The sequence below is a fragment of the Lepisosteus platostomus genome, chromosome 1 (genome assembly GCF_059453375.1).
Source record: "Lepisosteus platostomus isolate fLepPlt1 chromosome 1, fLepPlt1.hap1, whole genome shotgun sequence".
NCBI classification, from domain to species: Eukaryota; Metazoa; Chordata; class Actinopteri; order Semionotiformes; family Lepisosteidae; genus Lepisosteus; species Lepisosteus platostomus.
Window position 1 is genome coordinate 7530197 of NC_142611.1, and position 17466 is coordinate 7547662.

Here is a 17466-nt window from a genome sequence, read left to right on the forward strand (position 1 = left end):
AAAAGTAGAAAAGGCTAATTTGTTTTCAAACAAATTCATATTTTTCCGTGACATTTTTATTATTTTTTCAATTAAGAAAACATCTTTAAAAATTCCAGTGTCTTATTCCATGAACCATTATCTAGTTTTCTGTTTTTTTTTATTCGCTACTGTCCTTCTGATAACATTCACTGTGGTGTAGTTGGTGATAAGCCTTTGCATTGTATATTTGAATAAATATTTATAAACAATATATGCCAGTGTGGTTAGCTCTTAACTCTCAGTAGGAGCCATAATACAGGACACCAACACAGCTGGTGTTGAAAACCAGGTGGTTCAACTGCAGTGAAGACAAAAGATGAAGAGAAAAATTGCAACAGATCAGTAACAATGCAAGAAATAAAAGAAAATGGGAAGAATGAAGAGTAAATACTGAAAATTGACAATAAAAATGTAAACGACAATGATAATCACAATTATAAGTCATTTAACAAGTTAGATTACTTGCAGAAAATAATTCCATTGTTATTATTTACAGTATGCTGGGTCGGCCTCTCCAAACATGAGTATGGCCATAGTAGGAGCTGTTTTGCTCCTAGAGGTTCAACAGGTTTATTTTAGCAAGGCAAAAGTAAACTAAAAAGCTACACACTTTAAAAGAAACACATTTTTGTATTTATACAGTATACAAAGCAGAATATAAAAATGCATCTCCAACTGGATGTGGCCACCAGATACAATGAAAAGTTTTGAATAGGACAGGGGTTTGCTACTATTACAAGATTTACAGGTAGATGGAGAGAATGTGTATCTCCCTAAGTGTATTTTCATTTGGTTTGAAAGTCTGTGTGATTTGTATGTTATTCCCTTTAGAAGCCACAAACAAACACAACAGTTTGTTCCTACTGAGAATAAAAATGCCAATCACATGGGTATGCTTCTCAAAAGACAACTCAATTGTGTTTTTGTAAAATATATTTCTATTCTTTCATGGGCTGAAAACATCTACAGTACACTATCAACTTTAATTTCAGCTCCTAGAACACGCTCATTAAATTATTTGTAGGTAGAAAAACCCTACATTCACACACCATATGAATACATTATCCTAAGACAGTAACTCTTCACTGCGGTTTCATGAGAAATATCAATTACAATGTGAAGTGCAAAGAAAAATAATCTCTAATTCACCAATGACACTAAAAGGCTGTAGTAGAGATGTATGCTTTCCCTTGTGGTTAAAACATATCTGCCTTATAAAGAGTACAAAGGGAAGCTATAAAGATCATTACTAGTCTCACAGGGTTGTCAAATATAGAAAAGGTTAAGAGTTAAATCTTCAGTCTCAAACAAAGGAGATTGAGATATGCTTTGATCCAAGTATATAAAAATCCTAAGTGGCACAAATAGCTTCAACCAAGGGAACTATTTCTCACTCATTAGCAACTCAAGGATGCACTATAGAAAGACATAAATAGGTAACAACAGAAAGAGAAGAGGAATCCATTTATGTTGCAGAATAGGACACACATAGAATTGTGGGAAACTAGATACTCATATTTTGGTCTTCAAGGAAAAGCAAAAATTCAGATAGAGGTACTATACAGTAGTTAATAAACTACCTAATAAGCAAGATGGGTCAAATGACCTACAGTATTTTCGTTTTCAACTTTCACATGCTCTTATAGCATAACTACACTCTAGTGTGATTGTAAGACTGAGCCTGATCCATAATTGGATGATAATAACAAATTAAAGGTTTTGAAGTACTTTATCTGCCTAGCTGTATTGTTAAGTTTGAACTGACAGGGCAAGCATTTCTACGGACAGCACCTACAGAGCAAAATGCTGAATTGGAAGTAAAATGGTCAATAGCTGTCCACATTGGCACTAAATAACAATGCTCATAACACAAAAAAAAATAAATAAATTCTTATTTTCCCTGTGTAGCATGTTCACAGCAGTTTGGAAAGTCTTTATGGCCACCATCTTGTTTTTAAAATAGAGCACTGCATCAAGGCAGTACCCAGCTAACATTGTAAGTACTTTTGAAAAACTGGGTAATAACAAGGAACATTTGGAAGGAATTACAATTTTATACCCCCAAGCCACAGAGCAAGAAGTCCATAGTCAGAGTTGATGCTTTTGTAAATTAATCTCAAAAGTAGGAAATCAACCATCAATGCAGGATTTTATTGTAAAAGTAGAGTATGGGATGAGTTCCGCTTGTGTATTTAGAGGGGCTAGCTCTCGGATCACTAAGAAGATGCCTTGGTTTTGCATCATCCCTTGTTCATGTTGTTCTTATTTAACTTGCAGATTCTTAGAAATATCAGTCCTTGCTTCAGTTTTTTTTCTTTTTCACATCATATGTTTTTAACCAAAGCTACAATATTATGCAAATGCATTTGAAAGTTTTAAAAAGTGAAAAACATTGCACTGTTGCAATTTCATAATGATAAATGCAACTTGTGATCATTATGAACACCAATAGAGTGATATCAGGTGACCAGTGCTGCCATAGTGATTTAAGAACCAAAGCAATCTGAGAATATCAAGTGAAACAGTATGAAGTATAGTGAGATGTAAGGCAACAAACAGTAAATTTGAGTGTTTCAAATAATAGCTTACACATATCTGATAAACAAAAATTTGACAGAGTGTCCGGGATATTGGTTAAAAACTACATCTCCATTAGAAAAGTAGATCCTTACGGCAATTTCCCAGATGTTCCACTTCATACGCTGTCTGGCGTCTGGGACAGTGACAGGATAGCTCTTAAGGTTAACCGTATGAAATCTGAAGAACACTAGATGGTCAGATTTAGTTTAGTGGTATCCCGTGTCAGCTGAAGAATATCAAATGCCATAATAATTCCACTGTTTTTGACCCAAGTTTTCTTTATCTAGGCTAAATTTTCAAAATATTTTTTTAGTATTGTTTATATACTGTATACTGTATTACCGAGCTCTTTCTACAATTACTCTCTGATTTTGATTTCTTATTTTTCCACCTTTTCCAACATTTTACAGGTACACCAGTATATAACACATCTGAGGAGTAGTTTCATCTATGTTTGCAATAACTAAATGCGGCAGTTAATTCCTTTTTTGCAAAACAGTTTGATATTGTCATTGCATCACAATTAATTTGCCATCCAGGAATGATATTCTTCGTAGACAGGGTTAAAACCTTTCTTAAAATAATTGACAATAGAAAACTAGTCTTGAGCGGACCATCGACAGACATTTAATAAAAACAATAAATATAACTTTTATTGACTGGTCCTGACCACTTGCAATAACATCTTTTATTGTCTTACATTCTGTAACAGTCCACAGTTTTATTAGCTATTTCTGAGGTCCTCTTTATGAGGTCAGGAGCAACAAAACTTTGATGAGAGTTTGTTTAGTGTTGTGTGTCACCTATCAGTCTCCAGTTTTGGAGTAAAACAGCAGGAACTGCCGTGAGAGCCCACTTGAAGTGGAAAAGGAGGAAGAAATTGAAGCAGCTGTGGCACAGGTTTATTGGGTGGTCCATTGATAGTTTGGGAAATCTGGCATTTCTAATACTTGGGGGAAACATTGAAATTTGCTTCTGGTGATAATCAAAACCTCTGACCAAAACACTGATGCTGATTGTGGATTGTATTAATTCTATACTACTTCAAAAAAATTATAATAAAGTAAGAATTAACTTATTTGAGTTACAGCATAATTCACACGTATACAGAATGTAGATGATAATGAGTGGGAACAAACTCATCAATCAGAAAATTCAATGTACTGTATGTAGATTGTTTGTCAATGGGTCTGTATTTATCTGCAAAAATATATGCTGATGCATATCTTCGTCAGGGTGCCATCTTTTTAAATGCAAAAAAAACACCCCTCAATATTTATAGGCAAACATTACAAATGTCTTGATCCTCTATTTTTCTTCTTCTTACTACCATGTACTACTATAACACCAATAAGCTGATTAAGTTGGCGCGAGTAGGGTGACCAATGTAGCAATGAGCTAAAAACCATAAACATTAGATGGCCTTACAGACCGTAATAACACAGCATTCGCTTCCTTGCACATTAAAAAAGTCCTAATGAAATCCTCTAGCAATAAGCATCTAGGTGAAATTGGGCACTTTGCAATATAGATGAACATCAGCATTTGCCTTGCCTTAATGTGCTTTAATAACACAGGGTATTTTATTATTTTACACAAATGACTTAATGTAAGGATATTCGTAAAGTATTTAGTTTTTAAAAGCTATCAGAAGTTACAAAAGTGTTACTGGTCATTACCTTATATTCAGAATTCAAATGAATTCCACAAATAATTGAATAAAAGATAATGACATTTTCCATTTTAAAATGTGACAAATTAAATGCACAGTGCTCCTTAAACAAAGAAAATAGATAAAATAAAAGTGGGCTGATGTAATTAGTGGAGTACCACAGGAATCTGTATTGGGAACACTACTCTTCCTAATTTATATCCATGTTTTAAATTATTTATAGTTAGTAAACTAGTCAAATTCATGAATCCTACTAAAATAGGACCATAAGCAAACACCACAGAAGCTACAAAGGAAATACAAAAGATCTATACAAAATGTAAGACCTGGCTAACGTCTTACAGAAAAATACAAACTATATTCAGTACATACAGAAGGAAAAACCCTAATCTTCAAGAAACTACCTTTGAAAAAAATTGGAGTGGCTAAAATGTTACAATGCACTAGTAAGTCTGTTTTGTACAATTTTAGTCACCACAATAAAAAAATATATATATTGCTACCTTAGGAGCAGTCCAGATAAGATCAATGGATGTAGAGCTTTTTACTCTTAAGCAGAAAAGTAAATGAAGTATTTAAAATTATTTAAGTCAACCAAATGGACTTTAGACTCAACAGTGATACATGAAGCAGAGTAAAACATTGAAAACTACAAACTACAAACTGAGCATACAGTATGAACAATATTTTACAAAAAAGATCAAAGATCTTACACTTCAAAGATCACTCCAAACAAATAATTTCCCATTTTACCTCTAACGGCCATGATCATTCTGATCTCTCCAACTGCATCGTCACAGAGGGGTTTCAGTACTCCTGTTGTAGAAAGACATCCAAACCCAAATTATCCTTTAAATTGGATCACACCTTCCCCCTTCTCTCAATGAGAGACTCATCTTCTAAATCCTCTCCATTCATTTGCAGATTTTGGCTTGACACACCTCTGCTCCTTTTCTCCCTTAGTTTTGACACGCATTCCCACCTTCTTACCTACTCTTTTTTTCTCCTATGCTTTATTTAATTTACTATTTTTTCCCTCTCCCTCACAGGAGAAAAGAAGATTCCACATCTGAAACATAGCTCCCTAGTTGAACATTTTTTACAGAAAATAGTGTGGGAGTCTGAAATAAGCTGCTCAGTTATGTTGTCCAAGATGACTGCTCAACTTCTTTTGAAGAAATGTTTAGATTAGATCTTCGGATCACCTTAAATATTATGTTGACCTAAAAACGCAGAGAATTGAATTGAAATTAAAACTGCCAACAAATGGGAAAGCAATAGTGAATTTTGTCAAATCCCTGGTGCATAATTTGTGACTTCCAATTTCAGACATCATTCAAGCCGATTCTGTCTTGTTACATGTTAAGGATGTAGAAGTAATATCCAATATGTCAATATTCATGTGAACAGTTCTCACACAGCCTGTAGTCACAGAATGAAATGTTTATTTAATCATCTACTAAGGCCATTTTTTACTAAATTAATCACTTTAGATTGTCCATCACCATACATATCCTCCATTTGTTGAGGGATTGGTGTAGGATTATATCTTTCCTGATTAGAATAATGAGACAATGCACACATTTACTGAAATTTGTGTTTTCAGTAGTCTAGACGTATAGATTTCTTCCAGCCAAAAATAGAGAGTAAGCTTTCAAAAGCAATATAGATCAAAACTGAAACAAGATTAAGTTGTTCATTAACTTCTTCATTCACCAATATGCCAGCCAGACAGGTATATACTCTCTTTTGTAAGCTAAGTCTTTCAGTATCTCTATACTGTATACTGTACTTCCACGCAATCTTGTTTGAGCATGATGGCTTTGCAATGTGATTCATCTGAATTACAGTTGAGACTCACTTTAACTGACACCACAATTTAGCAGACTGTTGGCATCAAAATATGTTTTATTTTGCAATTAATAAATTATATACTCATATTCTAAACCTTTTGTATTAAATTAGGTAAATCTCTTGAAACATTTTTTACATACTAGACATTCACTGTGATATTTATTTTAATGATATTTAAGCAGGGTTATATTCCTGACATATGTCTTTAATTAAAATAAGATTAGGTGGATTTTAAATTATGGTTGTCAATTAAGATTTATTTCCAATTTAAGCTAATTCATTCCTAAAACCATATCTATTAATATATTAATATAACAAAATTTGTTCACAGTACAAAATAGGCAATGGCGTAAAATCTGACTGAACATTCAAGTCCCTTTTAAAATTGTGCGGGAAGTATTTTGAATATAGCGAATTGAAAGAACACAAATAGGACATTCTTAAGGTCACATGGCAAGAGGACAGATTGGGAAGGATGGAAAGGATGAATAAGGTCGCAGAAATACAATTTTTGCACCTGCTAGAGCCAAACACAATAACACAAAAACAGCAACTTTACAATATAAATGATGAAAGCAGTACACGTTTTTCTGATTTTCTGAGTTGATGACTTGGCTGATATCACTCTTCTTAATAGAACTCAAGTGGATAATTTTCATTTACTGTAGTTCCCCATGGCATGCATTGTTCAATATCACAATATACTGCAAATATCTTACTGTATTTCAATACAGGAACGTTTTCCTGCCACATCAGGGAAACTGACATTTCAGAGAAGAGTAAAACTCTTTTTCTTTTCTTTAATAGAACAAGGTATTGTTCTAGCCCATTCTTACCTTACTTATCACCCTGGTACCTTGCAAGTTTGAGCAACAGAAACAAGTGGATTCTTTAATTCTTTAATTTCTACAATTTGAACCTTTCCAATTGGCTTGGCTGCAAAGACTTGCTTTCTTTTTTTTAAATAATTATTTTATGTCCATGAAAGTTTGAATTTAATTAAATCATTATAATTACAAAGAAAAAAGACCAGTGTACACCATTTAAATTAAACATTGGAGTCCTCATTTTCGCTTTCATTGCAAGAAACATTGTTTATTGTTCCTTGTGTTTGTTTCAGTGATTACAAGCAATTAGTATTTTATGTTGTAATATAATGAGTCTGTAGGTCAAGCTTGCAGCTGTAATTTTTTAATTACATATTGTGCTATTTATGCTGTACAAATGCGCTGATATATTTTATTCTAGTTTCAATGTTAAATAATTAGTCTCAGTCAGATTTGATTTCTTCTCTGCTGGCTCCACCATTTTCACAGTCCTTCTGGTGCCTCTATCTTAGACCACATACATCGAAAAAGCAGGAACAAATACTCGAGTCTACACATTGAAATCTGACTTATTTGTCATGCATGTAGCAACAGAGATCAGTGCTGTCCCACAGGTTAATACAGTATTTCAAAAGAATGGGTGCAGTAAAGTACCAGCATTTGTCTGGGCAGGGTCTCAGATGCTCACAATCACGAGTAAAATAGGTTTAAGAAAAGCAAAAACGAGAATAAAAAGGAGTTTTAAGAAATATAAAATGAGGGAACATTATGTGAAATTGAATTCATGAGATATTGTATTACTTTCTTTCATGTTTAGCTGGTCTTTATACTGTAGATGGGAAGTATTTTTAATTTTGTTTTTGACAGAAGCAGGTGTTTGTTTTCTTAAAGCACTTATGAGCATTAGCGAACAACACAGTGAAAACAAACATTAAACACAGTTTTTGTTTAGGAAATTCTAGTGGTAGGTGTTGGCATGTACAGTAGATTAAAGTCTAAACCTTTCTTTCATATTATTGATATCTCTATTTTCACATACATATTCTATCATTTTTTTAGACATTCCCTGTTAAAATGGCTGAGATAGAGAGAAGCCAAAAGTGAACATAAATATAGCACGAGCCTCAGAAGGCCCAGAGTTTTAAGTGTGGTGTGAAGGATAAAGAAGGATTTGCTAATTACTGTTTGTAGTTAATCTTGTAGTTAAACAGTTTTGTTCATACCCGTATCATTGAAGAGGAACTTTAATGTCCACCATTTCAGTTTTCAGCTGTTGTTTAAACAAGGTGTTGTAAATTAAAAATAAACTTGAGTGTTCTTAAGTTTAGCTGTTTGTGTCTCTCTGTAACAACTACTGTACATACAGTAACATCACTTTCCATATCAAGAGTTTCAAATTTTTCCCCTTTGTACAATACAAAAAATTAAAAATAGGAGCCAATATGTTTCATCAACAGGAAGTAAACAGAACAGATTAAAAAAACATTTATATTTTTTGTATGTATCCCTTTATGTGTAAAAATATGAAAAATGAGAAATATAGGATATGGGTATATGATTAATGAACTACAGATAATACAGTAGAAGTGGTCATACATTTGAGCCAGTTTCATAACTTTGTTATTACGATGTGCTGAATCAGAGCTCAGTACTACATTTGTTTTGTGTAATAGTCTTTGATAGTTATGATAGTGTGGCAGTTAAGATGACTCTACTGAACATCTGTTATATTGTAGAAGTGAAAGCAGCCATATGTTTTCCAAATAATGTTTCCATCTTGTCACAACTAATTTTTAGCTTTATAGCAAATCATATTGATAATGTGATTTTTTTTCTTGTCCTTGTCTTGGAAGTATGCTATGAATTCGTAAGCTACTTACTGTACAAACTCTTATGCCCAAAACTGAGAATATAAAATTTCAGAACACATTTTTACAAAGCATTGGTAATCGATTAATCCTCAAGCTCCTGATTTTTAGTTAGGGTCAAATGCATTTGCAAATGAAATTTATGGAAGATTAAGTGAAATTCACTATGTTGAATTAAGGTATTAGTGAAACACGGAGTTCTGTTTTCAGAACCACCCACAAATCCTATTTTCTGATTTACTTACCATTTTGTAGCATAAACAACATTTTTTGTATCTCCCTGCTAAGACAAAAGTCATATCTGTGCTTTCCAAACGGAACAAAAGGGTAAGAAAAATGCACTGCCTCTGAAATGGAAAAAAAAATAGACTAAACACGTTTATTCTTTTGTAGGAAAAAAAACTTGCAGGCATTTGCTGAGATGTTAACAGATAGCGAAAACCCCAGCTCTGCAAACATACACTTGCTTCTCAAAATGAGGACCAACTGCAGTAAACAGTAGAGAGTCACACACTGAACCATGAAGAGCAGACTACCAATCATCACTTTCATTGCACCAGACATATCCCCTGGCCTTCTGTAATGTACACTTCCAGTTGGCTCTTGCTAGTGTCAACTGCACACCAGATTGTCTGGCTCTTGTTCTTGCATTTTGAGACCTTCTGCAAACCATTTTTGCAGACACTGCAAGCACAGCTGCATAGTGGTTTTTGGCTTAGACATATTCCACTGGACAATAGAAGCGAAGTTTCATCCCTGCTTGGAGCAATTTAAAGATAAATGCTTTTAATCATTGCCTATATTTCAAGTTAAAAGTAAAAAACCTCCCAAGGCCCTTAGTAAGAAACTGAAAGGTCTTCACAAACCATTGGAAGACAAAAAACCCCAACATTTTAAGACATCTTTGCCACAGTTATCCCGCTGTGTCTTAGTTTAAGGGAAATATCCATTTCTATGTTTGCAGTTCATTTAAAATAAGTTCTCCTACCCTTTTAAGTAAGCTCCTATTTAAGCTCCTTAAATAGTTTACTTCAGGAGAGTAGGGTATTTTACTTTAATGTGAGGTAAATAACAAAACAAAGTACATACAGTATCCTCACAGTGTTTAAGAAAATATTTAAAAAACTGATGGTCTCTACAATATGAAATAAGTTCTGCTTTCAAATAAAAGAAAAATAATTTCTGCCTAAGGCTGCAGTTAGAGGTGAAAAAGCATCCGTGTTTTAATGTCCCTGTATGAATTAAAGAAAAACACCAATAAAAAGAGACTATAGTGCATAACACTGACATTTTTTATTAGAATTCATTTGTAACAAATGGAACTTGTGTCAGCAAAGAACTGATTTTCATACAGACTTCTTTCGCCACCAATGTAACCTAAGTAAGAAAATAAAAAGCACTCCTTTCATTCTGAAAAACGTTTACGCTTACTACTATCAGAGGTAATTGTATGATTCTTTTAACAAGCCATTTTTTTTACAATTTCATTTATTATTTTCAGTCTATGCATCCAGACGAGAGATAGATAGAGAGCAGAGAACACAACGTTTATTTTTGTAATGACACTCCAAGCTTGAATGGCAAAGCCACATAACAGATGGTTATGACAAAATCTGTCGTCAGCAGTTGTCTGCTGGAGTATCATGGCACCAGAAATGGATGCTCTTTTGCCACAAACTATTTTTTGTCTTTTTTTTAGTTCAATATTCTTCTGTGTTATTTACATACACACAAAGTGAACGTTTAAGTAAATTCTTACAGATGGGTTCAAGTAATATATTATTGGGTTTAGAATCAATAGGGCAGTGCATAGTACAAAGATATAGAAAGTGCAATTCTTCCTAAAGGGCCCCCATTGGCCATCTGCAATGTTTTACCATGCATATCAAAAAATAAATGAAAAGAAGTGGACCAGTACAAATGTACATAGATTGCTGAAAATAACTAAGTACAAAATGATACACAATGTCTACCCCTGGATGTAGAAAAATAATAGCACCTTACTCATCACACTTATGACTGCAAGAAGGAAAATAGAATGAAAAAAATAACCTTACTGTCCGATTAAGTGATTGGAAACAACTGCTGAAAATAACAAGGGAAAGAAAGCAACTGGAATGCACATCCACAAAACCAGAAGGAAGAAAACAAAATCAAATCAAAAGGTGCCTAGCGTGTGTGTCCTTAATTTCCAGGAAAAAAAAATCAACACCTTAAAAGTGCATCTGCAACATTAGCAGACATACTGTTACACTTGACCAACTTCGATTGTCAGGATTCAAATGCTAGTTTTTTTTTTTCCCCAGCGGTTCTTTGTTCTAATGTGATTTTAACTGATTTTCAAAAGATGCGTGTAGGCGCAAAGAAAAATGTTTTGTTTTTCCCACCCTTGCCATGTTCATTCTTAAGGCCTTCCCAGCTGAGAATCTGTCCAACGTGCATTGCACTCTGTCCTGTTCAACATTTTCCAGAGTCCATCTAGAGGTAGCCTTCTCATTGTATGTATATAAAAAGTGCTTTTTACTGCTAAGGTTTGGTCTTCGAACAGTCTAAGTGTATAGGTCTTCGGTAATGTGAATGCTTCTGTATATCTTCCTTTACGTATGCTTCTATCTAGCGAGTTATTTGCATGATTTTGTACCCTGAAACATAATACTGTTGCATGCTAACGAAAAGAACAAGCTGCTAAGACAATATATAAATATGCGTACATTTTCAAAGTGCTAGTAGATTCTACAAATACAAAATGATTAGGCTTAAATAAGAAAACCTAGAATATACAGGGGAATAGTGTGACCTGTTCTCTTGTTAGAAAATATATCCCATGCTCTGTCATAGTGTCTGTAAATGAAGGATTCACTGAACTCTACATGGGCAAATCCATTTAAGACCAAGAACCAGATAAGGCGACTGAAAATGAAACCAGGATCGTTGCAAGTGACTTATTTGCATATATAATTGTATATCATCTAATAAAAAGTAATACTTTAGATAAAATGAAATAGATATGAATTAAGTAAAAGGATAGATAAAACTTTTAAAGGAACATTATAAAAACAGGCATTAGATATAAGGCACTCTAAATGCAAAATTAAAACATTACATATTATGCTATTCAACATGTCTGAACTTTAGGAAAGTGATGTTTTTTATGCCTTGCCCTATTACATTAAAATGACATCTATATCGGCTTGTCAGCTATACTAAAGCAGCCTTCTGCACAAACCACTACCATTATGAAGCGAGAATTACAGAACACACTGGTGTACCTAGTGATACATGACAATCCCCTTGTCACTTTTCAGGGAATAACTATGCGATGAATCACAAAAGAACTACATAAATCCTATCTATAATACATCTATTTATTGCACAAGAAAAGATGCACTGTATCGAAATACTTTTTCTCCTACTGATGTGCATTCCAGTGAAAAATCTCTTCATTCCCCCCCTAATTACAGAAATCTCATTGTGGAAGCCTTTTGCTTTTATCTTTTTCTACTTACTGTACTGTATGTTGTGTATCTCATCAGAGGCTGTTTTGGCAAACTGTATACATCACCTTGGAAGAACTAAGATAATTGGTAGCAGCAACTTCATACTTTGCTCATCCCTGTTGATTCCACAAAGCCCCAGTTTATCGCATGGTTGTTATGGGCATCATTTAATTTTAAAAAAAGACCAAAAAAAGGAAAATGAAAAGAACCCTGTAATAAAGTTATTTTGGTGGTGTTTAATACAGAGCTGCACAGAAATGTGCAAAAAAATTAAAATAAAAAAGCACACTAAAATGAACATTACCTCAGCTTGATGGTACAAACATTATAACAGTTCTACAGCTGAAAATAAATGTACAAGATGGATGGAACAAAAAGGTGAACAATTAAGCAAATGATTTGTTTAATTCGCTTCAATAAATGAAAAAAGTTCGTTAAAAAAAGGGAAATAAGTTTACACAGTTATAAATGAAGCACAGGTCAGCAGTATAATACAGTACTAAAAAACTAAATCAGTAAGTTTATTTTTATTTTTTAAACATTCCCCATTTTTTCCCCTAATTAATAATAATGAACTTTATAGAGGGAAGGGGGATATTACTGAAGCAGTGTCTTCTTTTCATAATTTACCAATATCTGGCGTCCTTTTAAATGAATTGTCTGTGTATACTTGGTTGTGAATTTCTTGAGATTTAGCTTTACAATGTGCATTCAGTTTTCAGGCAACTCTGAAAACAATTTCTCTGCAATTCCCAAGATTTCTGTTGTTGTTTTATGTTTCAACCCAAGATGAATCCTTGAAGCAAAAATTAAAAAAAAAAAACTTCCTTAAGATGCCTCAACAGTCAGGATTCACTTTTTACGTTCAGGGTAGTTTTTTAATCGTGTAAATTCTTGGTCCACCTGGAATTTTTTTGTATTTTTTTTCTGTTTAATATCCGACACTTAAATTGTCTTTAGCTAGAAGTTAAGAAGTACTTCTTAAGCACGTGTTTATGGCTCAGAAGAGGCTCTCTGGATCTTGAAGGGCCTGCTGTTATCCAGGATGGGCTTTTTACGTTGCATAGTGATCGAAGCTCCCAAGGTACTCCAATCCAGCTCGGTAGCAGAACTGGTACTGATCCTAGGTAAAGGACAAGGTCTCGAGTTAGTAAAATTAACACATAAAAGAACCTGCTATATTTTGGACATAAAGGGGTCTATGTTCAAAACCCCTGGAATTTAAAGGGGGCACTGCAACACTATTTTTATATTACACAGTTAGAAAGAATCAGAATTGATGAGTGCATTTCAAAACTCAATACACAGTCACTTCTAAAACATCCAATTTACGTCACAAAATAGCCGAAATGACCAGGTACGCGGAACACCATCTTCTGCGGTTCAGAACAGGGCAACAAAACTTCCTGTGATGTGTAGTGGCCTTTTCTCATTGTAAACAAACAGGCTTGTGAATTTGTATTTGAGATTGCGCAAATTCTTAGGTCCTTCATAGATCTTCTGTACTGGGGAAGATTTTACCATAGTCATTTGGTAAAAACATCAGGCAGACAAGACAGCTTAATTATAAGCACAAATCTATATACAGTCATCACTTATACAGTAGTCACTGATCTAGCTTTTACAGTCACGGATTCTTGCACAATTAAAAAGTCATCTGGGACTTCAGCCAGATCTGAAAACAATCTTTATTTCTCCCAGTAGAAAACAATTACTTAAACTGAATTTAAGAAAACTACCTTGTAATAGCAGGTATCTGCATAAAGCAAGGTAAGCACTGTCATTACTCAATTCACTCCACTTTCACCTGCACTTGTCCTTCTGCTGACATTAACTGCATTAAGCTGCATTTTCCATTATTTTCCGGTTGAGTGAAATATAAAAATTGTCAGGCGAAATGATTTATATTTCACAATAGGTTTCTGTCCTGCTTTCGATACGCTGCTTTTCTGCAACATCACGTGAGAAATGAACAGGATCTGTCAGATACAGTAAAGGAGTCTTCACTGCTTCATGAGCATGCTGGGACACGTAATCCCTTTGCAACACGCTTTGCTCTTTCTGCAGGGCATGATTTTGCATTTGGAGATGCTTGACAAGGTTTAAAAAAATAAATTCTCAGTACATGTTCTGGCTGATTATCAGCCGCCTTTTAAAAGAAATGTGTATTTTAGCATAGTAACTTTTCTTTATTGACATGGCATGACCAGAACAAAAAACTGTAATTTTAGGAGTATGTTTTGCATTTAACTACCAGGAATTTATAGTAACCATGGGATAAAAGTTTCTATTAAAAAATGGAAACAATCTAAAATATCAATCTACAATATGGATATCAGATGGGGAAAAGTTACAATTATTTTATTACGAATATCCCTAAATTGAAACAGAAGTCAGTGAACATGAAATCTAACTTATACTTAGTGACCATTCATTTGTTTGCTTTTCTTTCCTATGCAGTTTTTTAAGATGCTCACTTGGTATTTTTTGTCCTTATAAGCACTAAATTCTGAATAGTGCGCATAAGTACTAATGAAGCATTAATTCTCCCCTCAAGGCTAATTTTCTGCCATATTTCACTCGGAGACAAGTATTAAAATGATTACAGCAATATATCTAGTTCAAGACTTTAAAGGACACATTACATTCCCCCGCAAAGCTAATACAAGTAAATCCCTATTTAAAATGGCGGAAATGTTTATGTAAGGCTAAAATTAGCATTACTGAAGTTGACTTAGGACCCACACAAGCATTGGTGCTTCTTGGGTCTTAGATGTGCTTTCAAATCGGTCCTGTCAGCGCACTTAGTTGTACAGGGATTAAACCAGAATGGGAACTGCCAAGCACCCTTATGATCTGGAGTTTGAGTGTAGAGGCGACTTGTCTGTCTTCCGACCTGTCTCCCATGCAGGTGATTTTCCAGCATTAAACACATTATTTCCTCACCTCTGTCTGTACCATGGCTGGCCTCTGTGTCCTTAACATTTTGACAGTCTGAAAGATGTCCACCACACCTTCATACCTCATTCTCTCCAGGACAATGCTGAGTGTGATAAAAACACCAGTTCTTCCAACACCCGCACTGCAAGGGAATGGAGAGAGCTTTAATTAGGTGACAATCAACCATCTAAAGGCTCTTTACACTCATGACCTCCCACTTATTAGTTAGTAATTAGAAAACAATAAACAATAAACACCAACGAGGATTTTTTCCACAGAGCTGAGATGTAATTTACTCCTTTGCAAGGGGCACTCTCAGCACCTTTATTAGCTAGGTATCAAATATACAGTAAATCAAAAGGACTTGGCGTTATGAATAAAATTAAATTTGACAGGCAGTGCTCTTGCTTCACAAAACAAAGAAAATATAAAGATTATTTAGAATAATTGTTAGCTGTAACTACTACAATGTATTGCCAAAATTTTAATGAAGCAAGTTTTGATATTGTAGTTTAGACATATATTACATATACAAGTTCAAGTAGGTAGCTGCGTCAGCATGTGTGGGCTGCAAAGGAACAAGTAAAGGTTTATTCCATGCTGAAAAGAAATGAGAGACAACATCTTCCTCACACCTGAACAGGGCTTAACAGCCAAACATTGTCTTTTTTCTTTTCAACATGGAATTAACCTTTTATATATTACATATTAAGAATTTTAAGTAGCCAGTGTTGAACAATTCTGAACATGTATTACAAATGCATAAGGTGATTTAGTTATTTTCAAGAGCTGCTCTTGTTGCTAGCAGAAACTCATTGATGTGTGGTCTTTACTTACCTACAGTGAACTGAAATTGGCCCATCCTGGCCAAACTGTTCTTTTGTTTTATGTACTTGGCCAATGAAGTCAATGAAGCCTTCTCCTGATTTTGGCACTCCTTGTTCTGGCCAATCAGTAAACTGAAACTGTCTTACTGTTCGCGACTGTCCATCCTGTAAATAAAAAAGCAACATGCTCAAGATCAGATAGCCTTCATTGACAAATACATTCTAAAGAAAGAATGTTTTCTCCAAAAATTGTATGCTTTTATATATTCTAGTGAATGGCCTTAAAAATATTGATGTAAAAGGAACACTGTAAAGATTTCAGTAAAGAAATAAAGGTAAATAAAGAATTATACCTTTATTTAAAAATATATCAGACTGTGCTTAAGAGATATCTTATGACAGTCATCTTTTTGTAATCCTTAAAATCTAATCTTAAAACTGACTTTTATACACTAGAGTTTAATGACTGTATTAATGTGTGCATACTTGTCTATAAATCTAGTAGGAATGGATTCTAATAATGTCAACAGGCTGATGTGTGACAATGTAAATTGTGTGAACAAGGATTACAGTAACAATCTTTAATAGGTTGCTGTTAAATTTAGAGAACTGATTTCTAATGTCCATATTGTAGTCTCAGCTCTAGCTCTTAAATGTGATGAATAATCTATTAGTGCACTTCTTGCAAAAGCATATACAGATGTTGAATTAAAAAAGTAATTACTGGACACTAGTAGAAGAGTGAAAAAGCTTATAATCTGAGTCAAAAATGCAAGTATATTACGAGCTGGGAAGCCTGCACTCAGACAGCTCATAGATCTCTAAAGGGAGGAAGGGTCTTTGCATCAGAAAATATTTTGGATGCAAATAACCATAGTTTTGTAAACAAGCATGGACTGCAAAAAATGATTAGCAGGCCCCGTTGAGCTCGATTGTATGGTGGCATTCAAAAAGGCTGAAATGTGAACATAAAATATTTTTAAAAAGATTATTCATTTCTAAATGATTAGAAATGAAAATGATTCCATCCTCATTCCATCCAAATGAGGATGGAAATTAAAACCCGAAATACATCTAAGTTCAGAAATCTTTAAAATAGTACTACCCATTTTCTAATGTACCATAAAAGATGAACAACTATGCTGTGAAGATAAAGTTAAGGCCATTGATTAGTGATTGCTGATTACCTTTGTACTACTGTATGGAGGCTACAGTGTCATTTTATAGCGGAAGACAAATAACTTAAAGCAAATTCTACCTTGCAATGGTATATGAACAGGGCTAATGCCTTTATTCTTTCGTAACCATAAAAATGTTGAAAGCTAAGAAGTTGATACATTCCTGGTGTCTGCCTTTTCCAAGGGAAGGTCACTATTTTTG

General features: G+C 34.0%; 1 protein-coding gene across 42 annotated transcripts in view; it reads right to left on the minus strand.

Annotated features, from left to right (window-relative positions):
* Positions 1 to 10096: 10096 nt before the first annotated feature.
* The window catches only part of LOC148677633 (receptor-type tyrosine-protein phosphatase delta-like), a 656126-nt gene continuing 648756 nt past the window's right edge, over positions 10097 to 17466 (minus strand). For all 42 annotated transcript variants that reach the window (XM_088606136.1, XM_088606233.1, XM_088607477.1 and 39 more), the window contains 3 exons: positions 16097 to 16251; positions 15266 to 15401; positions 10097 to 13442 (listed from right to left, as the gene is read on the minus strand). In XM_088606136.1, the coding sequence (XP_088462262.1) occupies positions 13374 to 13442; positions 15266 to 15401; positions 16097 to 16251 (360 nt within the window). In that variant the 3' untranslated portion in view covers positions 10097 to 13373. The remainder of the gene's footprint in view (positions 13443 to 15265; positions 15402 to 16096; positions 16252 to 17466) is intronic.